The sequence below is a fragment of the Nuphar pumila genome, chromosome 13 (assembly GCF_984573655.1).
Source record: "Nuphar pumila chromosome 13, dmNupPumi1.hap1.1, whole genome shotgun sequence".
NCBI lineage: Eukaryota > Viridiplantae > Streptophyta > Magnoliopsida > Nymphaeales > Nymphaeaceae > Nuphar > Nuphar pumila.
Window position 1 is genome coordinate 84,959,777 of NC_143261.1, and position 25,367 is coordinate 84,985,143.

Genomic DNA, 25,367 nt, shown 5'->3' on the forward strand with positions numbered 1-25,367 from the left:
AGCTTCAATGTACATTCTGTGGAAAATTTGGACATTTAGAAGATCGTTGCTGGGATAAGCATGGCCGACCAACCTACTCTTCATCAAAGTCATATGCTCCTAAAGCAAATGTTACTAGTCACGAGGCAGCAAAGGTACAGGAAAATATCTCCGCAAGTGACAGTAGTATCACTCTCAGTCGTGCTGAATATGATGAACTGATAGCTCTTCGTCCTTTGAGTTCCACCCCTCCTGTAGCTGGTGTTGCCTATTCAACCGAAAATCATCTTCATCCGACTGACAGTAAGTGGATTATTGACTCTGGTGCATCCAGACATTTATGTGGGAATTCAAGTGTTTTTTCAGATATAAAGGATATTAATGCTCATCGAGGAGTCTCATTAGCCGATGGGAGTTCCTCCCCGGTTGTTGGTCAGGGAAATATTTCTATATCCTCCTCATTACAGTTGAAAAATGTTCTTCATGCTCCAAACTTTCCTCAAAGTTTACTCTCTGTTAGTTTCCTTATAAGAGAACAAAACTGTAGAGTAATATTTGATCTGATGGGTTGTCATTTTCAGGATTTGCTGACGGGGAAGAAGATTGGTGGAGGCTATGAAGAAAATGGAGTTTACTACCTACATCATCCAATGAGTAATGTTCATGCTGTAGTGGAACACTCATTCAGTCTGGTTCAGTGGCATCGTCGTCTTGGTCATCCTTCATTGTCAAAGCTTCGTTCGGTCTTTCCTCAAATTCCTTCCACCACATCATTTCAGTGTGAAGCATGTCAGTTGGGAAAGCATCATCGAAGTTCGTTCCCTTCAAGTCAGAGTCAGTCTAGTAATAAAGTTTTTCACATCTAATTGGCACAAGCTCCAACCATGCTGAACAGCTACTGAGAGAACAAGACGAATGATACACATCCGTGCAACAGGAGAAAAGGTTTCAAAGAAATCAATACCATATGTCTGAGTATACCATTTTGCTACTAATCTGGCCTTGTACCTTTCAATAGAACCATCGGATTTGTACTTTATTGTATATACCCATTTACATCCAACAATGTCAGCATCTGCGGGGGAATCAACTAGATCTCATGTATGCTGAGATACTAAAGCATCCATTTCTTCTTGCATAGCCAGCTTCCAGCGGTTATCAAGCTCTGCCTGTTGATAGTTCAAAGGAATAGTTTCAGCAGATAAGGCTGAAATAAACGTTTTCATCTGATTTCCAATTCTGGCATCGGAGACAAAATGAGATATGGGATATAAGGTACATTGTCGTGTCCCCTTGTGTAGAGCAATAGGCCTGTTATCATCATCATGAAGATCACTATTGTCAGTAGAACTTACCTCAGGGAAAGAAGAAGATGAAGGCACTAGCGGAGGTGGAGCTCTATGCACATATACCAATGGAGGATCATTAAATCTTGAAGAGGATGAAGTTTGGTTCGGTAATGAGGGCACAGACTCCAAAGGAAAAGGAGGTATAGGTAATGAAAAAGACTCAGCTGGATCAACCTGCAGCGAAGAACCGGTACTAGAGTAATATGGAGTGGATTCCAAGTAAGATACATCCGCACTGACATACTCTCGGCGAGAAATAGGATCATAACATCGATATCCTTTTGATTTTTGGGATAACCTATAAATATGCATTTTTTAGCTTGAGAAGCTAATTTATCACGGTCAGGTCCAAGTTTGTGTACAAAACAAACACATCCAAATATTTTTGGCAAGAAAGAGAAGAGTGGGGCATTAGGTTTTAGGATATGTAATGGAATTTGATCACCCACAGAAGATGAAGGCATGCGGTTGATCAGATAACAAGCAGTGGTAATCGCATCACCCCAATATAACGCAGGAACATTGGATTGAATCATAATGGTCCGGGCAACATCAAGCAGGTGCTGATGTTTTCGCTCAGCCACCCCATTTTGTTGAGATGAATAAGCACAGGAAGTTTGGGGTTGGATGTCATGATCTTGGTAAAATTGTAACAGAACTTTTGATTTAAACTCAAGAGCATTATCAGTGCGAACAAACTTGACAATAGATTCAAACTGAGTTTTTATTTCAAGAATTAAGGATTTGATAATACTTGGAACTTCAGATCGTTCTTTTATTAAAAACACCTATGACAACTTAGAGAAATCATCAACAATAACAAGATAATATCGACACTAAGTCCTAATAGGAATCTTACTAGGACCCCATACATCTGCATGAAGAAGTTTAAAAACTTTATTACTAGACTAACTCTGACTCGAAGGAAACGAATTTCGATGACGCTTGCCCAGCTGACATGCTTCACACTGAAAGGATGTAGTGGAAGGAATTTGAGGAAAGACAGAACGAAGCTTTGACAATGAAGAATGACCAAGACGAGGATGCCACTGAACAGGACTGAATGAGTGTTCCACTTTATGTCACATGGGTGCGGGTGCGGGTGCGAGTGCGACACGGGTGCGGCACAATTTTAAAATTTTTGGACACGAGGACTCGGCAAAATATATATATATATATATATATATATATATATATATATATATATATATATATATATATATATATATATATATATATATAATTTTATTTTATTTTATTTTTAAAATGCCACAGCACAGTCTGTGTGACTGTGCACAGTCACAGACTGTGACTGTGCACTGTCACAGGCACAATCCACAGCACTGTGACTGTGCACAGTCACAGTCTGTGACTGCAACACTGTCATAGCACTGTGCCTCTTTTTATATATATATATATATTTTTTTAAATAAAAAATATAAAAAATTGGTTTTTTAGGGACATTTTTGGACTCGATCAAAGTTGACCGAGTCCAAAATGTGGATGGACTCGGCCTGGACTCGTTGACCGAGTCCGACTCGGCGTTGACCGAGTCCGAAGCCGCACCCGTGTCGGGGCGTGTCGACTCGGGTGCGACACCTCCTTAGCCGAGTCCGTGTGACATAGGTTCCACTGCAGCATGAACATTACCCACTGGATGATGTAGGTAGTAGACTCCATTTTCTTCATAGCCTCCACCAATCTTCTTCTCCGTCAGCAAATCTTGAAAATGACAACCCATCAGATCAAATATTACTCTACAGTTTTGTTCTTTTGTAAGGCAACTAACAGAGAGTAGACTTTGAGGAAAGTTTGGAGCATGAAGAACATTTTCAACTGTAAGGAGGATATAGAAATATTTCCCTGACCAACAACAGGGGAGGAACTCCCATCAGCTAATGAGACTCTTCGATGAACAGTAATATCCTTTAGATCTGAAAAAACAAGTGAATTTCCACACAAGTGTTTGAATGCACCAGAGTCAATAATTCACTTACTGTCAGTCGGATGAAGATGATTTCCTGTTGAGTAGGCAACACCAGCGACAGGAGGGGTTGAACTCAAGGGGCGAAGAGCTATCAGCTCATCATAGTCAGCACGACTGAGGGTGATACTATTGTCACTTGCAGAGATATTATCATGTACATTTGTTGCCTCGAGAGTAGTAACATTTGCCTTAGGAGCATATGACTTTGATGAAGAAGAGGTTGGCCGACCATGCTTATCCCAGCAACGATCTTCTAAATGTCCAGATTTTCCACAGAATGTACATTGAAGTTTTCTTCTGCCTCCCATACCTCGTCCTCTGATATTCTGAATATTTTCACGCCCATAACCAGACGAGACAACAAGAGCAGATGACTGAGTTACAGGCTGAGATTGTGGAAGAGAGATCGCAAGTCTACTCAGACGATTGTATGCATCAGCAAGAGTAGGTACATCTGATCCAGTCAACATTTGGACTTTTGCAACAGAAAATTCTGAAGAGAGACCTGTAAGAAACCGAGCAACCATAGTTTGTTCTTGATGATCCTTTTGCTTCGAGCAACAAAGAGGCCTGTGAGCATTGAGTCTTTCAAACGCAGCTTTGACAGAGGCATAGTAATAAGCCAAGGTCTGATCTCCCTGCTGCAAATTATATATCTCTTGTTCGACTTGCAGGATACGACTCACAATAGTCTCTTGTGAGTACGTATCTCGAAGATTATCCCACATCTGTTTGGCTGCATGATAGTAAAGTAAACCATCTACAATATAGGGTTCGACACTATTCATGATCCATGACATGACTATGTCATTATCTTCATCCCAAGTAACGTATTTTCCAACCTTTTCATTAGGTTCATCTTCCAACAAAATATGTTTTCTACGATGTCCAGATACCAACATCATAAAAGTTCTGGACCACCTGGCATAGTTAGTTTCATTCAACCTTACAGAGGAACCATAGGAGAAGGGATTTGCAAAAGCCTTATATTCCCCAATATGTTCAATTTTGGAATCACATTTCGAAGATTCACCCATACTGAATATTGAATCCTATTTCAGCTTAAAAAAAATCAGACTTACTCACGTGAACAGCGTGTGTTATAACCCTGCGTCAGGCAAGTCCACGACTACACAAGTTGTCACACCAGAAATGAAGTCTTGACAGGTGACAAGAGACCCAGACAATAGTGTGTGGTACACTCACACATCAGCCAGTACTACGACCAGCAGCAGTACTAATTAAAAAAAAATTCCCACAAGCAACATATGTTTCCACACAGCAGGGAATCACGCATGCTGCTTCCACGAACAAAAATTGCTATTACCATTCTGTTTTCACAACACTCATGCTATGACCAAAAAAAAAATCACGACACAGCCTGCTGCTCACGCCTGCTGCTTCCACGAACAGAAACTTGCTATTAACATTCTGTTTGCACAGCACTCATGCTACGACTGGAAAAAAAAATCACGACACAGCAGGAATCACGATTGCTGATATTCATGTTCTGAAAATGAACAACCAAATAAGATCCGAGAAGAACTCGGCACCCAGATTCACGACCAATGACAGCATGTTACAGCTGGAAGAAAATTTTCACGACTCAACAGAGAATCACGTCTGAAATCAAATACCCAAATATATTTTAAGGAGAACTCGGCACCCAGATTCACGACCCACGATAACATGTGCACGCAGAAGCGTAGAAATCACGACAGCTGCTCCCATATAAATCACGACAGCCAAAAACTTTCGTTTGTTTTTTTTTTTCAAGCAACCAAAAAAAAATATTTTCATATCCAGATCTTAATGACACACAATCATCGTGTCAAAGATCTATCATCAGAGAGAAAAAAAAAACAACACACCTGTTTCCACCTCTTTCAGTTTTATTTGGTTTTTTTTTCGTTGGTGTAGATCGATCAAGCTCCAGAGATCTAATGCTCTGATACCATGTTGATGACCTGAAAACAAATACAGAAACTGAGGCTGAGAGAGAGAGACGACTGTATTGAAAAGAGAACTCGTTACCTTTGGATTAGGGCTAATCTCTATATTAAATAGAGATAGTCCAAAGAACTAAATTACACCCAAGTCCCTCATTAAATATTAAAATTCAAATAACCTCTAGTTTAGAAAAACTTTTAACTAAAAACCTCTTAGTCTCAACAATATGTTTATCACGGTTTATTCTAGTATAGTTTCTCGCCCACCTTTTGATAGATTGCACGCTATGTTGTTAAAACATGAAGTGATGTTTAACATATCATCTGGGTTCCCAAAGAATGAAGTGAGTCATGATGTAATGGTTGCAACACATACTTTCAACACCTCTCGAGGATGAGGACGTGGCCGTGGACGCAAATCTGTTGGTCGTGATATACTATACCCGCTTCTTTTATTAATAAATTTGGAATGTCAAATGTGTGGAAGAAAGGGTCATACGTGTTCCAACTGTTATTGGTGATATGTTCCTACTTATCGGCCGCCCATGATACCGATTCTCGCTCACTTTAGGGCTCTTGCAGTTGCTGCCCCAGCATTTGCACCATCCGGATCAGGTTCATGTGCTCTAACGAATTTTGTTCAAGCTCCTCCCAGTACGGATCCTCCTTCAGTCGTAAGTTCTCATGATTTAGATGCACTTACTGCTGGTTTTGATCAGTTGAACTTTCAACATAACTATAATCCTGTTGGGAATCCATAAGCTATCAACATGCACTTTCCACCTTCAACTGGACCTTCTTCAGGCACTCCCTCACAAGGCTGGATTATGGACTCAGGGGTTGCACACTAGGTAACGGGAGATTTAGGTAAACTCATTCATGCTGAGCTTTATCATGGTAATGTGTAATTACGGGAGATGGAAAACACCACCACATTACTCACATAGGTATCGCTATCGTTCATACTAGTAAAGGGCCTATTCCTTTGTCCAATACTTTTCTTGTGCCTAATATTCAAAAAAATCTTGTATCTGTTTCAACTTTGTCATGATACTAATTCTTATATTTTCTTTAATCTGTCTTTTGTTTCTATGAAGGGCATTCGCACGAGACAGATACTCGCTGAGGGAAGAAGGTGCAAAAACTTATATTTCCTGAATAAAACTCCACAGTCTTTTTCATCGTTAGTCAGTCATTCGTTTTATGCATCGTCGTCGTCAAGTCCAGGATTTCATCTGTAAGTTAATGTTAGGCATCATAGATTAGGTCATTGCATTTCAAGTTTTCTTGATATTTTATGTAATAAAGCTTTGATTGATATTCGAGAAAGAAATTCATTTTCTTGTTTTAGTTGTCGTATTTGTAAAACTCTTCCTGTGTATAACTGTTTAGTTATACACTGTCGGTCCCAAGCCCGGATAAAGGAGGAGGGTTGCGGTAGGCCAGTCACAGCCAGCATAAAAACTTAGTCACACTCTGAATATGAACCAATATGAGAATTTCGTTGGGGCGTCATCTACTGAGCGACGTATTGTACTCTATAAGCCCGGAGGCAGTGATAAATGGACAAGGGTTGCTAGGTCGTCGCCCAGAAGCGACGCATCACACCGGCGCCCGGGTGTGGTGTCAAATAGGCAAGGGTTCCCTCACTTTGTTGGACGGGTGGGGGTAAAGAAGATAGTTCAATACCATAAAATTAGGTTAGCCACTTGGAACATAGGGTCGTTAACCGATAAGTTGGTAGAGTTAGCAGATGTTATGTGTAGGAGAAAGATTGATATTTTATGTCTACAAGAGACCAAATGGGTAGGTGAGAAAGCAAAAGTGATAGAACCTTGGGGATATAAGATTTGGTATACAGGAATAAATAGGAATAGGAATGGAGTAGGGATTGTTATTAGTCGTGAGTTTATAGATAATGTAGTTGAGGTCCGTAGGAAGGGTGATAGGATTTTATTAAATTAGTATTAGGTATGGATATTATTAATATTATTAGTGTTTATGCACCTCAAGTAGGTTTAGATGATTCCATTAAGCGTCAATTTTGGGAAGATTTAGATAGAGTAGTACAAGGGATATCTTATAGATAAAAGCTTTTCATCAGCGGTGACCTTAATGGACATGTAGGCATTGGTAGGGATGGATTTGAGAGTATCCATGGAGGCTATGGTATAGGAGAAATAAACGAAAGTGGAGAAAGGATTTTAGATTTTGGTTTGTCCTATAATATGATCTTAGTAAACACTTGGTTTAAGAAGAGGGAGTCTCACCTAGTAACATTTAAAAGTGGGGTTAATACGAGTCAGATAGATTTTTTCCTACTTAGAAAGAGAGATATGGGTTGTTGCATCGATTGTAAGGTTATACCGGGACAAAGTGTAGCTACACAATATAGAATCTTAATTTTAGATCTTAGAATTAGAAAATATCGCAAAAGGGATAGACACATGATAGATCCTAGAATTAAGTGGTGAGCACTGAAAGGAGCTAAACAAGGAATATTTGTAGAGCAGGTAGTTAAGGAAGTTGATCGGTGTCTCGAGGAGGATTCAAAATCAATGTGGAATAAGATAGCGGGTGGCATGAGAAAGGTGGCTAAGGAGGTATTGGGTGAGTCTAAAGGTGGTGCACCGCTAGGTAAGGATACATCATGGTGGAACGAGGATGTCAAATTAGCTATTAAGGTTAAAAGAGAGTGTTATAGAAATCTAAGAGTCGTGATAATGAGAATTTGGAGAAGTATATGATAGCAAAGAAGGAAGCTAAAAAAGTAGTTCAAAACGCGAGGGATAAGGTATATAAGAAGGTTTATGACAAGTTGGATACCAAAGAAGCCGAGAAGGATATTTATAGGCTTGCAAAGATGAGAGCTAGGAAATCAAGGGATCTGAGTATGGTTAGATATATCAAAGATGAAACGCAAAGGGTTTTAGTCAAAGATGAGGAGATTAAGGAGAAATGGAAAGATTATTTTGATAAGCTATTAATGAAAGTCATGCTCAGGATCTTGGAGACTTCTCCATTCCTTTTCATGAGATGAATCATGACTTCATGCGCAAGATTCAAAAAAAAGAAATTGCAGAGGCTTTGAAGAAAATGAAATCAAGAAAGGCAATTGGCCCAAATGGTATACCTATCGAGGCTTGAAAATGCTTGGGTGAGAAAGATTTAGAATGGTTGACAAATCTTTTTAACAAGATTTGACGGACAAATAAGATGCCTAATGAGTGGAGGAAGAGTACTTAAGTGCCTCTATATAAGAATAAGGGTGATATACAAGATTGCACAAACTATCGTGGTATAAAACTCATGAGTCATACTATGAAGCTTTGGGAGAGGGTGATTGAGTATAGGTTGAGGAAGGTTGTCATGATATCGGAGAATCAATTTGTTTTTATGCCTGGAACATCAACTATGGAAGCTATACATCTTCTTAGACAACTTATTGAGGGATATAGAGAGATGAACAAAGATTTGCATATGGTTTTTATTGATTTGGAGAAGGCATACGATAGAGTACCTAGGGATGTTCGCTGGTGGACGATGATGAAGAAAGGTGTTTCTCTCAAGTACATTAGTATAATTAAAGATATGTACGAAGGAGTAGTAACCAATGTCCGCACTTGTGGAGGGGTGACAACCAATTTTCCTATAACGGTTGAGTTACATCAAGGATCTGCATTAAGCCCTTTCTTATTTGCTATAGTGATGGATGAGCTTACGAGATCAATTCAAGAAAATGTGTCATGGTGTATGTTGTTTGCTGATGATATTGTTTTGATTGATGAGTCTAAAGCTGGGGTTGATGCCAAGTTAGAATTATGGAGACAAACATTGAAAGCAAGAAGTTTTAAGTTAAGTAAGAGTAAGACAGAATATATGGAATGTCGGTTTAGTAAGCAACGAAGTAGTGATGGGAGTGTAGTGAAGCTTGGTGAGCAAGAAATACCGGTGGATGATTGTTTCAAATATTTGGGATCTATCATTCAAAAGTATTTAGAAATTGATGGAGATGTAAATCATAAGATAAAGGTTAGGTGGATGAAATGGAAAAGTGCAACTGGAGTGTTGTGCGATCGTAGAATGTCATTGAGGTTGAAGGGAAAGTTTTATAGGATGACAATTAGGCCCGCTTTAGTATATGGTACGGAATGTTGGGCTGCCAAGAGACATCATATTCAAAAAATGAGTGTAGTTGAGATGTGTATGCTTAGATAGATGTGTGGAAATACAATAAAAGATAAGATTCGGAACGAGGAGATACGTAAGAAGGCAAGCATTGCATCCATTGAAAATAAGATGAGAGAAAATCGTTTACGGTGGTTTAGACATATTCGGCGAAGGCCTAATGCTGCTCCAGTTAGAAGGATGGAGAAATGGGAAAATATATTAGTTAAAAGAGGTCGGGGTAGGCCTAAGAAGACTTGGATGAAGATGATAGGAAAGGATATGAATGCTTTGAACCTCACTGAGGACATGGCATTGGATAGAAATGATTGGAGGAGAAAGATTCATGTGAAAGACCCACAATGATTTTCTTTTTTGGTTCATATCGCCGACCCCAATTGTTTTGAGATGAAGGCGTAGTTGTTGTTATCGTATTTGTAAAAGTCATGAACTTTCATTCTCAAGATCTAATAAAGAAGCTTCTTTTCCTTTTGAGTTGATTCACTCTGATGTTTTAGGACCTTTCTCGATTATGTCCTTATCCAAATCCAAGTATTATGTGATTTTCGTAGATGATTTTACTCATTTTACTTGGATATATTTCCTAAAATCCAAGTACCAAGTTCTATATGTCTTTCGTAGATTCAAATTATATGTTGAAACTCAAAAATCTTAACCTTGAAGAGTGATGGTGGTGGTGAGTTCATGTCCACTCAGTTTACACAATTTTTACTTGATAACGGCATTCAATGTGAGTTGAGTTGTCCAAAGACCTCCCAACAAAATGGTGTGGCTGAACAGAAACACCGCCATATTATGGAGACCGCCTTGACCATGATGTATGATGCTAATCTCAAGTCTTACCTATGGTTGGAGGCCTATTACACAGCAGTTTATTTGATAAACAGAATGCCTCTATCCAACCTTGGATGTGAGTCATCCTATTTTTTGTTGTACAATCACACCCTAATTATTCTTGGTTACGCGCGTATGGATGTTGGTACCTTGTCCATATTGATGGCACGATGCGAAACAAATTATCTTCCAGAGCCACCATGTGTTAATTTATTGGGTATGATGAAGAATACATGGGATATAGATGCTTTGTTTTTATCTCTCCTCATGTTTTCAATGAAGATGTGTGGGGCTGCCTCATCTGAAATCATCAATAGTTTGTTGTATTCATTTTGGCAAGCATCCATGCAACAAACTCAACATACTTTTACTGACAAAGTTGTTGCTGATAATACTCCGCCAGCACATGAATAGCAGCGTCGTTTTCAATTTTTTAAATAGGTTTACAGCAAACAAGGTGGACAGCAGCCTGAAAAATATAGCAAATCAACTGTCAAACCAGTTCAGCTTCAGCCCACTACTTCCACTGCTGATCAAATTGTAGATCCTCCCTCATTGGTTGACAATAGCACCTCCAATCAGTTTACTAGCAGTTTCCCATTTCAACCATCCAATAATGCAGCGGAAGTTGGTTCCGCTCAACAACAACCTCACCCTACTTGCATGTCCAGCAGGGTTTGGTATCCTCCTGATAAATAGGTGAGTTATGAGTCCTCTCTAGACTTTCAGGTATATGTTGCATCACTTTATGATTTTCAAGAGCCCCGGTCTTTTGTTGAAGCTAGTCATCATTCACGATGGACTGATGCTATGAATGAAGAAATTATAGCCCTTCATGAGTGCAATACATGGGAAATAGTTCCTCGACCAGCAAATAAAAACGTGGTAGGTTGTTGTTGGGTGTACAAAATTAAACGCAAATCTGATGGTAGCATCGAAAGCTTTAAAGTCAGGTTAGTAGCTAAAGGTTATACTCAGGAACATGGACTCGATTTTGATGAAACCTTTAGTCTAGTTGTTCGTATGGGAATGATTCATATTGTTTTGTCTCTCGTCGTCTAATGGATGGGATTTATTCTAGTTAGATGTTAAAAATGCATTCCGATATGGTGATTTGTGTGAAAAAGTATATATGGAGCATCCCCCTAGCTATCCCGAAGGAGATGCGCACAACATTGTTCTCAGACTAAAAAGTCTATATATGGTCTAAAACAAGCTTCACAGGCAGGGTTTGATACATTCAACAATGTTGTTCGTTCTCTTGGTTTTGAGCGCAGTCATTGTGATTCCTCCCTATATGTGCATTATGACAAATCTGCAATCACAATAATCTTGGTTTATGTGGATGATATAGTCATCACAGGCAGCAGTCATGCCAAGATTAGTTAGTTGAAATCCATTCTTCATAGTCAATTTCACATGAAGGATCTGGGCCCTCTTCGATTCTTCTTGGGTGTGCAGGTGGATCAATAATCAGATCATCTCATTCTTTCGCAGCAAAAGTATGCTAGAGACATACTACATCGCAGTGGAATGCTGACATGCAAACTTGTACTCACTCCCGTGGCTATTCTAACTCAGTTGGGTCATAGTTTTTCGGATGATGTTGATTTTCCTGAACCTGAAAAACATTGAAGCATTGTTAGTGCCTTATAGTACCTTACCTTCACGCATCCAGATCTATCTTTTTCGATAAATCAAGTTTCTCAATTTATGTGTAAACCTCATATGTATCATATAGAAGCAATAAAGAGGATTATTAGATATATTAAAGGCAGTCTTTCAAATGGTCTCATATATCTCTGACCTTCTTCGGTGAGTCCTCATGTCTACATCAAGGTTGTAGCCTATTCTGATGCAGATTGGGCCCATGATCATCTTACAAGGCGTTCGGTGACTGGTTATGGTGTTTATTTGGGAACACACCTGGTCTCTTGGGCTAGTCAAAATCAGAAAATTGTTGCCCAATCAAGTACAGAGGCGGAATATCAAGCTATGGCAGTTGTTACTGCGAAAGTTGCATAGGTTAAACAAGTATTATTCAGCTTGCATCAGCATATATCCAGCTCTTTGCTTTATTGTGATAATAGGAGCATGGTTGCTATCTCTACTGATCTAGTTCAGTATGGTAAGATGAAACAGGTAGAGATTGATCAACATTTTGTTCGGGAAAAGGTTGAAGACAAAGAAATTCAGTCAGTCTTTATTCGAGGAGAGAACTAGGTGGCAGATCTTTTCACCAAGGCCCTTACAATTCGTCATCATTGGAATCTGAAATCCAAACTGTCCATGGTCGTCGACTACGCTCAGTTTGAGGGGGGGTGTTAGAATAGTATTATATTCATGGGTTTTGGATCCATAACCAGACCCGATATGCATTATGGCATTATTGTAATTATTGTAATTGTAACAGAGCAATATATATCTAAAGATGTTACCCAGTTAGGGTGAGACGTCCTGCTATTCTTCACCGCTCTCTCTTGTGCTTTTCTTCTTCTTGTCTATGTTGTGCAGGGACAGATCTCCAAGAAATCTCTCACACAAGTTCCAGATGCAATCATTTCCATAAAATAAGTAAAGACAGGAAGCATTATCATTTTAAGTTTTAACAGCTTTCACAGCTAGATAGGATAATGATGATACATGCCCAAGAACCAACACCCAGATCGCTGTTGCTGATCACTGAAGGTTTTGTTGTACCAACCACAAAATTTGAGATTCATCAATTTTAATAAAGAAACTCTGTAGCATTTTTAAAGTCCTTATGAAGGAGAGGAAGCATGATGGTTTCAGCTGTTGTCACATCTAGAATAGGACAATGATGCTATATATCTTAGAAGATAACTCGCTCCAAGAGTGCTAAAAAACCACCAAAAAATCAGATGAGAAGACTTGTGTCTCAGCCAAGTAGCACGGATTCTTGATCATTCACTGGGTTGACAATGTGGCTGATCCAGGTTAACTCCGTTGAGACCATGAGTCAACCCAATGAGTTTTAAACTATAGTTTCAATATCCCAATTTTGGCTTCTGTCACAAGTTTAGAAGCTTCCTAATCACAAACTTAACACAAGATCGACTTAAAATTTTGGATAAAGAGAGAAAATTGCTTATTAGAAAACTTTCACTTGATTCTTGAGACATGAACAGCAAAAAGTAAAAGGCACACTCACTAAAAAATATTAAAGTGCATAGAAAATTTAGTATATCCCTTTACCGTTTGGTGATCACGAATATAGGCGTGCATTTGAAAATTCAATTAACTGTTTCCATAAGGGAATAACAGGAAAAAGTAGTTAGTATTTTGAATATTAAGTTGCTTGGCTACTGTGCCTCTATAAGATGATGCTTAGCTTGCTGACACTTCAACCCATTTTGATTCATTTCAAGTTTACAAACCTGTATCGTCAATCTTTGCAGCTCACCACCACACAAGTCTTCTATTTCCGTCAAAGTTTCCTGTACAATTCAACATCAAGTCTTAAAACATCATTAAGCATCATCTTTTTTAAAATCAATATATTTATTTGCACCATATGAAAGTCCAAACCATATGTGCATATGCACATACATGTATGTGTGTGTGTGCATGTACATATGTTAGTTAATCTAACTTTAAACCCTTTATATGAACGTTAGCATCATTCAACTGCTTGAAATAACAAAAACACCCTAAAAATAGAATTTTTAAGAACATGTCACTTTAGGGGTAGAACTTCAAACAGAAAAGAAAAAGTGAATCACATTCTTCAAAAACAAAGGGTACTATTATAGCTTTATTTTGAAAAGTGAAAGCGACTTTTTTTACCTTAAAAAGTGACTTTACATTTTCACATGTGCAATCGCTTTTGAGAGAGTTCTAGTCATTTCAAGGTTATATATATATATATATATATATATATATATATAGATAGATAGATAGATAGATAGATAGAGAGAGAGAGAGAGAGAGACTAGAATATGTTTATTAGAAATATGTTTACCGGAGTATGAACCAAGATTTTTGTGGGTTATGCGATTTACATATTCGGTTTCATGGGGATTGTCTCTCGGATCGGCCGATTACTATGCATAAGGAGGATCTTTTAGGGATGAAAATTGATGGTTCAGAATTCTCGTAAATTTTTGAGCAACCAAAAATTGCATTTTTCATTGAAAATACACAATCAGACAGTCAATTACTAGCAAACGGACCATGCCAAATGCATCTGCAGGGTCAGTTTCGTGAAAAAAGAAAAAAAAAACATCGGAAATACCTAGTTCACAATCCAGTAAACATTATAGCGAGAGAGAATGGGGCCTTTTTGAAACACTTAAACCCCATTTCTGCAGAACTCAAAAGTGCCATAGTTAACTGGCCTGCCATCTGCTATCATGGCAGCACCAGCATAGCCTGATTCTTGCCCCAAATGTAATGGGAAAGCTTGTTGTGATGCAGGAAAGCCAGACATAATGGCCCTTAACAAAAATCCAGTTTGGGGCAGGCGTTGAAAAATTTTGGAATCTAAAGAAAACTTCAGTATGAGTCCTCCAAAGGAAAAAAATGTGAAAATACACTTTTCATGAAGAAAGGTACCATTTGTAAAAGCACACAAAGACCTAGATGATGTGCTTGGCTTAAAGAATTAGATGTTGGATGTGTTGCCTACTCACCAATGCTGCACCTTTTTAACAATTCCAACAGAAAACTTTAATAAAACAATAAGAGGGCCAGTAGCATGAAATTGAATAATGACATCTAAGAATTGTGTACAATCTAAACCAAGGTTGCCAAACTAGGAAGTGGAAGCGGAAAAAAATACGGGAAGTGGAAGGGAGACATTTTAAAATTTATAGGAAGCGGGCAGTGAAATATCAATTTGAAAGTGAAATAAGCAATATGGTAACTGAATAGGAATCAAACAATAAACAAATAAAAACTAAAATAAAATTGATCATTCTTATATTTCATGATTTTTCAGTAAAAAAGTTAAATTTTTGTTAAAATCTAACAATGATGGTTACCAATTTAGAGAAAATACATGGGAAGTGAGTGGAAGTGTGAGAGAAAATACATGAAAAACATGAAAACATGAAAAGAAACGTGAGAAAAGCATGTGGGAAGCATAGACCATGCATGTGGGAAGCATAGAAGAAGCGTGGGGGAATCGAGATTCCCATAAAGTTTTGGAAGCGAGGAGTATCGCGCTTCCGAAGCGAGTTTCCGGGAAGCGAGCTTCCCACCTACCTAAGAAGCTTCCGGTAACTCTGATACATTAGCCCTTTCATGGTTGCATATTTGATACCGGGATATAGGTACAGGGAATCAGTACACATGGATCTTTTGAAGAGTGAGACATGAGTCTGTGTGTGATTCAAGATCTCAATCTTCCAATGACCCGATAATTGTTCCCCTGTCCTATTCAAATAGGCTGCATAATCTGCTAAGATGGATTTCCTTAACCATTAAGCATTCTATGAAAGTTTTTGTAAGTGGGTGCCAAGTGGAAGCGCCTCACCTCCCCCTCCCCCCCCCCCCCCCCCCGTTTCCATTGGTAAGTCATGGAAGGACCTAACCACAAACCAGTTTGGCAAATTAAGAGGCAACAAAACTACCACATCAACAAATGTATTCCTTTATATGATGCTACTTGATATCCTAAAAAATGCAAGTGACTTACAGTAGGAACACTGCAAATCAACTGAAACAGGAAATATTTCACTACTATGCAGTTCTAATAGCTCCTATTGAACCCTTAAAGAAGAAGGATTGTACAAGCCATGCCCTCTACAGCTAATCTGATAGTCAAATAAAGTTTACTATTCCATTATTGGCTACGCCATTATTAAATGGGAAGAGAGTCCAAATGAAACGTAATCTACAAGGTTCAAGCAGATAGTTGAAATCTTGAATACCACCCTGTCGTGAGGATGCTCCTACAGAAATGTTTACAACATTTGGAGGATAACTGTTGCACTGAATCAACAATTAGATAACAGATTGGATAGTTTATTCAATAGAAATGTCATCATCCTAAATCCAATTCCATACTCGTAGAGAGATGCAATGAACCTGGTGAAAAACTACATCAAATGGTTAATTCGATATGTTAGGTTGAGGAACATCGATTTCGCCATTAGAGAGAGCCATTCACAAAGATTCCTCGTGAAGACTAGCAATATATAGTGGGTAGCAGAAATGGGGGATCCGTGTAAATGTCATCGAAGGCCGCATGCATGCAGAGAACATTGTCGGGATCCTAGATTGAGAACCGACTCGATTCCTGTGCATCCTTGCTCTCCAGCCAAATGCGGAAATCTGTAAAAAGGGTTCGGCTCTCAACCAAGGCATTGTTTCAACAATTTGCAGAAGGAATTTACTAAAGTACCAGTTTGACTAGCAAATTGGATGATGGTGTGAGGCGAAACACCAAAATTCAAGACCAAACTACATATGACAAAAACTGATAAGATCTGAGTAAGACACGAGAGAGAGAGAGAGATGAAACATACCTCAGGGTGCCCTCTTTTCCTTGAGTGCCACCGATCGCCTCGCATCCCAGATGACAACCCGGCCTAGTTTCAGAAATCAAGATTTCCATTAATTCTCGAAAATTTGAGGGGAAAAATTAAAATCTTAAGAGAATTTCGCATCACATCTCAGTAGGTCATCCAATTGCCGGACCGATTTCCAGCCACCGGTGCAGGCGACTGCGTAAAACAGTTGTTCCGTACAAATCCGGCTGGTCTTCCAACCAGGCACCCCATGAGCGCTCGGTCGGAGAAGAACCTAACCATGCTCCGGCGAGGAAGACGCCGGAGAGGTGTAAGGCTGGAAGAAACCACAGAGTTGGTGGAAGAAGCGTACGATTGTATCAGAGGCGCGGTCCTCCATTTCTACCTCCATGGTTTTCCAAGCTTCTTCTCTTTCGAGCAATTCCTTCGAGGAGAGTCTCCGAGATCCCTATGTGGAAGAGTTTCGGAGGGCGCCTCTCTCTCTCTCTCTCTCTCTCTCTCTCTCTCTGTTGTATGGCAAACCATTAACAAAGTATACACTAAATCTAAGAAGTTGCACTTAATGACTTAGACATGGATCTGTTATTGGGTTTGAGTATCATGGATCCAGATTCAATGAGACATGGTTCTGAGTGTTTGTATTAGATTGAATTCAAATATGGATTTGGATATAGATTTTGGACTTGACAGGGTTTGCATGGCCGTTTGACTGGATTCAGTGTCCAGACAAATACACTATACCCAAGAAATTGCATTATTGACTCACATGGATCTTTAGTAGGATCAGTTACTTATAAACCAAAGGTAACCAGGTTCATTGGGTTTGGTTGTGTTTCAATCCCTTTACTTAGTCAAAGTTCATGAACACAGCCTCTTTCAGTAGTTGACTTGTTAATTTATGGTGATCCAATAAGTCTATTCAGTTGTTTAGATAATGTCAAGTTTCTATTCATACCCAAACTTGGTTGCTTGCTTCAAAGGCAGATTCAATTTTCTCACGGTGCAAATAAAAGATGGATTATGGTTTATTTGCAAGTAAAAGAAGGATTCCACTAAGAATACATCAGTTGCTAAAAAAAAAAATGGATTACTGATGTGAGATTAGGCAAGCAACACGCACCGGGATTGTCCGAGTGGCAGCGGGCCTAAGAAGAGGTGTTGACACCTTCATCTCAGGTTCGACTCTCATCGGGTGTACAGTTGCCCTTAACTGGTGGGCTCTGTAATGGCTTGGGTTTCAGTAGGGGTGTCAACCAGCCTGGTTTACCGTACCCGGAACCAAACCCTATAGGGTCCGGGTAGGGTAATAAATAAGAAGACCCAATTAAGACCCAGGTCTGAACCTGAAGGTCCGATTAATACATGAACCTGGGTATAGTTTGTGAAATTTTATACCAGACCTGGACCTGACCCGAGTTCCAATTAAGACCCACAATGTTTTAATGTAAAAATGATAAAAAATATATATATATATATGATTTTACTGGGTATGGTTCATGTAGTTCTTTATCAGGTCCGGGTATGATTTTCCTTATAGTGGACCCGATTAGACTCGGGTCCAGACCCTATATCTTACCCAAAAACCAGGTCCAAGTCTAGTACCACCTGGGTCCAAGCCAAACCCGACCAGTTGACACCCCTAGAGGTGTCAGTGACCTCACCCAGGGTTGATTTGAGGATTAACAAGGCGTCTAGGAACACATTTTGAAAAGCAAATAAACCACATAAATAAGCTAATGTTAATTATCATCTAAACCAAAATTTCATTATTTTCACAAGCTTTGGATCCACATAAATAAGAAAATTTAATCATTAAGCTTTGGATCTCAGATACTAGATATTGGATGAGGGCACATCAGAGATAAAATCTTCTCCTGGACAAGTAATCCTTGGGTCCATCCAACCAATCAAGGCATGTATAGAAGGTGGTAGGGTTCTGTAGCTTTTCACTAAGAAAATAACGCCAATAATAATAACCACATATGATTCATAAACACTTTAACTCAAATATCTTTTCAAGTTGAGCCAGTGTTAGAACTGGAGCATCTTAATTTTCTTTGATGGTTCTTTTTAAAAACCTTTCAACTCTCATTGTCTATTGCAATGTGGAACCTCCTCGTGATTGGGTAAAGATGCAGCGATAAAAACGATACTTTTTCTAAATATTATTAAAGCAGACGCAAGGACATCAAGTACGAAAAATTGGATGCTTTGTAACTTTTTGTCAATTGACATTTGGATTGTGAGTTTAGAATATAATTAAAGTTTTGTAGTATACAGTTTTGATAAAAAAACAAAAAGAAGGGTTACTTTTTTTTTTTATTTACACGGAGAAACTGTCCCAAAAGATCAGAAAGTTGACATTTGGATTGTGAGTTTAGAATATAATTAAAGCTTTGTAGTATACAGTTTTGACAAAAAAGAAAAAGGAAGTGTTACTTTTTTTATATTTACACGGAGAAACTGTCCCAAAGATAAAGAAAGTTAGTTGTGCTAGTTTTGCCTGTCGTACGTTCTGGTAGCGTTGCCACCAGAGAGTCGCCATACTTAAGCTTGTCAAAGGGATGACGCCTATGGAATTTGAACCTAGATAGGTGTACTTTCATGGCATATTATAATTTTTTTATAAATTAATTACTATTTATAATTGCTCTCTCTCCAAAATATTGTTTTTCCTCTTTTTAATGGTTATAAAATGAAAAATATTTCATAATGTTAAAAATTTATCAATATATTGTTTTTTCTTTCAATCTTGATAAATATATTGTTGTAAAAATAGCTAAAACAAATACTCAATCAAAAAATAAATAAATAAATTGTTTGAAGGCAAGTATACGAGCAGTCTTTTTAAAGCAACAGTATAAAAAGGAATCTTTAGTACAGTAGGGTTGACTGCAACTTTTCTTACATGATACAACTAAGCCGCGCCTTCTTGCATGATCACCCTTCAGTAACTTTAGATAGGAAAAAATTGATATATAAGAGAATAAAAAAATACAAATCGCAAAGTATTGCGGGTTTATTTCTTCAACAAGCCAGTGCAACGCGATGGTCCTTCCTTATTGGCGCAAACCTATCTAGTCACTCGCTTACCAATGCGGAAGCTTTGAGTATAGAAAGTGCAAGAGAGTGAAAGAAAAGAGAGGAAGAGAAATTGCAATCACTTGAAGGTAATCACAGTGAGGATGAACAAAGAAAGCTCAACGCATTTGCATTCATTCACTATTTTGCCTGCATGCTCATTACAATTCAAATATACGGGCTAACCCTTCAAGGTATTGATCAACCTGAACCAAAGTGCAAGAGTGGCTCAGAAAAAGTTACAAGTGACTCAGCACTTACATCATGACTCAACAAAAGCAAAACAGACTTTAGACACAACTGTACAAAGTAGGTCACAAGAGAACATGCTTTCCCCTTCAAATCATGCACCGCCATCGATATCATTTGTTTCATGGTAAGCTCTGACTTCATCTGGATAGCGACTCTTCATCAGAAATGTTGGTTCCCATGTCGATTTCGTTGTCTTCTCACATTGCATAAAATACTTCTTTGCTTCACCCAAGCAGTTGACCTTGTAACGAAAGATCTTGTTGAGACATTTCTTGGGCCGTTGTGTTGCTGAGGCCCTCTGCAAGATGGGAGCGCATTGTGGCATGCTACGTTTTGGATCCTCCTCATTCGCATAGAATGGTTTTATATTGCACACGTGAAACATCAGGTACACCTTGAAGCCCGGGGGCAGGTCCAGCTTGTCGACTCTCTTGGTGATGGTGAATGGTCTCTCATACTTCCTGATCAGTCTGCGGTGCCGTCCACGGAAGATGCCTGTGTGATTAAGATAAAGCTTCACCAACACTTGGTCTCCAACATGAAACTCAGCAGGCCAACGATGTTTGTCCGTCTACTTCGTCATTCTTTTAGCCGCCTTATGCAGAAACGCCTTTGTCAGCTCGGTCTGCTCATGCCAGTCTCGAACAAACTGATAGGCAAAAGATGGCCTTCCCTTCTCCTATGCAGCTAGAGTATGCAGAGTCAATGGTTGCTGCCTCGTGGCTATTTTGAACGGGTTGTAGCCTGAAGACTCACTCTTCTGAAGACTGTAGCAGAATTGAGCCACGTCCAGGAGCTTCGCCCAGTCTTTTCGATTGGCACTAACAAAGTGCCAGAGATATTACTCCAACAGTCTGTTGATATGCTCTGTCTGCCCATCCGTCTGTGGGTGAAAACTTGTTGAAAACAGTAGATCAGAGCCGAGTAGTTGAAACACTTCACACCAAAATTTTCCCATGAAGCGAGCATTGCGATCACTCACAATGCTTCTTGGTACACCTTAGTGCTTCACAACATGTTTGACGAACAACTCTCAGTGTTCTCTACAGGGCACTCTTTGGAAGCTGGGATGAAGGTGACATATTTAGAGAAATGATCCACCACCAGCAGGATGAAGCTGAAGCCATCTACCTTCGGCAGACTAATAATGAAGTCCATAAAAATGCTCTCCCAAGAACGTTCTGAAATAGGCAGTGGCTCAAGGAAGCCAGCAATGTTCTGGTTGGTTATCTTGTCTTACTGGCAGATGAGGCACGTTCATGCATACCCCCTCTGCTTCGTCTCTCATCTGCAGCCAATAGTAGTCATGCTCAAGGAGTGCTAAGTTTCGCTCCTGACCTGGATGACTGATCCGTAGTGCATCATGACACTCTTTAAGTAGTTTACGGTGGAAGCTTCTCCACCGCGACACGAAGACGCACCCCCCTTTTGTAATAAGGAAGTAATCCCGTAGCCAAAATTGTCGAGTCTTTCTCGCTTGCGCTAGAGAGACAAGGTGTTGCGTTGTTGTGTTCTGCTGCATACCTTCACGGATGCAGTCCAGCAACGCACCCTCCAAGTGAACTTTGGAAGGTTTTGCACACGCAACTGTCAGTTTCACCTTGCGACTCAAGGCATCAGCAACAACATTGGTCTTCCCCACCTTATACTCTAAAGCGAAGTCGAACTCAGCCAAGAACATTTGACATCAAGTTTGCTTGGGCGTCAGCTTCTTCTGCATCTGAAAATAGCTTGTGACGACATTGTCCATCTTGACGATGAACTGGGCACCTAAAAGGCAGTGCTGCCAAGTCTTGAGGCAGTGCACGATGGCCGTCATCTCACGTTCGTGCACAGTGTAGCACCTCTCAGCATCATTTAACTTTCGACTCTCGTAAGCAATCGGATGTCCTTTCTGCATGATAATTCTTCCAATGACGAAGTCTGAAGCATTTGTATGAACTTAAAAGGATCTTGTGTAGTCTGACAATCGTAGCAGAGGTTCTCTCACCAAGGCTTTTTTCAAGCCATCAAAGGCACTTTGGCAAGCTCTTGTCTAAAGCCATACATGATTCTTCTTCAGCAAATCTATAAGGGGCGCAACAATGAGGGAGTAGCCTTAAATGAACTGTCGATAGTAGTTTGTCAAGCCAAAGAATGACTTTGTTGTTCATTGTATGTGACATTAAAGAAGACAATGATGGTTTATCTTAGTTATGTAAATTTTTGCAGCTGAAGTGTGGTTGACAGAGTACAAAAGCAAGATGTTGGCAGGATAGTATGGGACATCTTGTCGATGATAAGAAGAAGTGTAAGGTTGTTGTTCAGTTGGCTAAGAGAAACGTAGATAAGCCAAAGATTCATACCAGTTGTACGTTAGGCTCACAAGTGGAGTGTGATGTTTTCCTTGTGCATCCAGAGCATGCACATTGGATTCAGCTAGATAGATTTGCACCTTTGGGTATGAGAGATTCAACTAAACTTCTAGATTCTCTCTCAAGATTGTGGGTTAGCGGAGTGCCCACGTTGAGCAACAATGCTCATTGTTTTGGTTCCTTGAGTTGGCAGATCCTCAATGGATGGTGTGTGCAAAAAAAGTTGTTGTTCGTGACTTATTGGTTCCTCCGAGAACAATTTGCTGACTCTGAGAGAGAGTTGCAGTGGGTTGGCTCCGGGAGGGGAGTTGCAACGTTGGGTCAAAGGTGCCCATGTGAGGACGAGTGCCCAAGAAGACTCTTTGAAGGACCACTTTGAGGTGATACGCAAGAAGGCATCTCCCATTTGAGGACTAGTTTGGACAGTTGAAAACCCCCAAATTGGTGCTTAAGGGGGTTGATATCCCTGCGGCACACATTAGTGGTCATCTTTCTCTGTGAGGACCATAAAGGGCTTAGAATTGCCCTTGCTGGGGGTTGGAAGGCACCCTAGCCATGAGCATAAAGATGACAAGTTTGTCGTGCGTGCGAGGATAACCTCCTTGTATATGAGACTGCACTGGGATCTCACGAGCAGAGAATGTTCGATGTTGATAAAGCAGAAGACCGTTGTCTAAGTGATCAGAGATGCATTAAAGGTATGAGACTTGGCGTGTTAAAGGTTGTGGTGATGGTAGATGTAAACCAAAACAAGTTGAGTAGTGATGCAGAGCATCCAGAGGTTCAGAGTTTAGACACGAAGTTGGATTCCAATCCAACTCTCTAGACCCTATCCGGGCATCACTACCCGAGGCGATCCACCCACTTGCAAGACGTCTCTTGTATTAGTGGATCCGCAATTTAGTCGATGCTCGCCTTGATCCTTCGCTTGATTCCATTACGCTCTTCATGAAATCATACTTTGGACATTTTGTCATCAGTCTTTATTTTATGTATTTTTTAGTTTTTTATTTTTAAGTGTTGGATTCTACGGATCCAGATAGTTTTAGTGCTCTGTAGGATTAATTTGCGGCACTAGAGGGTGAAAGAGAAAGTCAGGTAGATTTTTCTTTTTCTTGGATTTTAATTTTAATGTATTTTTGGAGTTGGATCCAGATTATTAGATGTTAGTATCTTACACAAGATCCAAACCACTTGAGATCCAATCATAGTTGGTGCCACTTCATGTGGACAACCAAAGGCTCCAGTCAAACTCCAAGTTTGACTTGAAAAGGGGCACATGGCTGTTGGGAGGCAATAATAGCCATTTTCAAAAGGAGTCCATGCATTGGGCAAGTGGGCGGCGGCTTGGAGAAGCCCACCTCCCTTTGAGAGTGATTGGAGCAAGTGGGTGACACCATCATTGTACCCTCTTGAAGGCTTAAGACCCTCATGGGGGTTGACCATGAGGGCTGGTTGTTTTTTTTTAAAGAAAAGAAAGAAGGAAGAAAAATGGTGATGGGTTGTGAGGGACCCTAGTGAGTGTTTTAGTGAAGGAGGAAGAATCACAAGTTAGAGTGGGAAACTTCGTTGGAGGTCACAGTAGCTGCAGTCTGGAGTAGTCTATATCATCAAATCATCCATCACTTGACGTTGGGGTCAACTGCTGCCCAGCTGCATCTTCCCCATTGTCACCCTCCAGAACTTTGTTTGGCTTTTCAATCTCTCTTGTTACTATGGTACTTCGATCTTGATGTTTATTAATTATAACTGCCAACTAACTGATTATTGCTAATATATTGATTGCTTAAGAGCATTTTATGGTATTGTATGTGATTTTCAGTTTCAGGTTGTCTCTGAGCATTGTGGTCTTACCTAACTCAGTTTTTTGTCAAGAAATGAGTCACTCGAGCCCAAGGTTGTGAGAGATAACCCCAAAGAATCGACCATATCTGCCTCGATACTGGTCTGATTCTGATGTTCTTGGGATTCCTAGAAAGCCAAAATACAGACCTTCAACTTTATTATTGAGATCGAGGTATGATTCATCCGTCAGGGTCCAAAAAATTTCCTATCAAGCCATCAGTCATACAGAGCCTGTCAGCTCCTATCCCATCGAGAACACTCCAGACAATGTTCTATATTTTTGAGATTTCTCACAATTTTCTCTATAAAAATTGGATTTGTTTGATTCTGTGGAGAGCTAAGATACAGGTCTACAACTTTTATGTTTACATATTTTGCTGAATCATCCTGTAAGTTACTCGAAAAGGTCATTCTTTCAATATCTATTTTAGAACTGAGCATGTGAATCTCCTGTTGTAGTATCATGCATAGGTTTACATAAGTTTTAAATATCTGAGTATCTATAGCGTGTTTTCTAAAACTAAAAAAGTAGTATGGTTAGATAACACTCTGATAAACCTTAGTGAAGTTCAAAGTTTCTTCTGAATTCCGCGTTTGAGTGCCTGAATCCATGGTGGTTTGAGTGCATGAATAGAGCCCCCTGTCGCAGGTTGTGACAGTTACCAACTAGTTTGTCAGAAAGTTTAAAAATTCATAGATGCCCATAGGGTAGGCCAAAAATTGCGAATCATAGCTTGTTGAAAAGGTCTGGATCTAACCTACATTTCCTATGTTGAGAGTTTTCGCAAACTTTACCATTTGAAGGGTCAAAAACCTCTTTGAACAGAATGTCTACTAAGCCCAGGAGTCGGTCATCGACTTGTTTACTAGTCCCAATTTCGAGTCCATGGAGAAGACACTTCTCCTCTGAATCCGATGATTGCAGATTCGTTGGAAAGGCACGCACGTCATGCACAAATTTCCTTTGGACCGCCTTTATCGAAACAAAGTGCACGTGTCCCTAAAACTCTATTTTTTGAGTCCTATTCAGACTCACTCTCGTGAAACGCTTCTGC

General features: G+C 39.6%; 1 protein-coding gene across 3 annotated transcripts in view; it reads right to left on the reverse strand.

Annotated features, from left to right (window-relative positions):
• Positions 1–17,295, reverse strand: part of LOC149818957 (U-box domain-containing protein 33-like) — a 73,422-nt gene extending 56,127 nt beyond the window's left edge. Inside the window, exons 1-4 of one of the 3 annotated variants that reach the window (XM_089985910.1) lie at positions 17,133–17,265; positions 16,778–16,840; positions 16,338–16,583; positions 13,685–13,744 (exon numbers count right to left, since the gene is read on the reverse strand). Coding sequence is in view for 2 of the 3 variants with exons in the window: in XM_089985908.1 (XP_089842034.1) it covers positions 13,685–13,744; positions 16,778–16,840; positions 17,133–17,171 (162 nt within the window). In the remaining variant the exon portion in view is untranslated. Of the gene's footprint in view, positions 1–13,684; positions 13,745–16,337; positions 16,584–16,777; positions 16,841–16,921; positions 17,076–17,132 lie in introns of those variants that run through there. The other 2 variants (XM_089985908.1, XM_089985909.1) reach the window with 2 other exon arrangements.
• Positions 17,296–25,367: the final 8,072 nt, after the last annotated feature.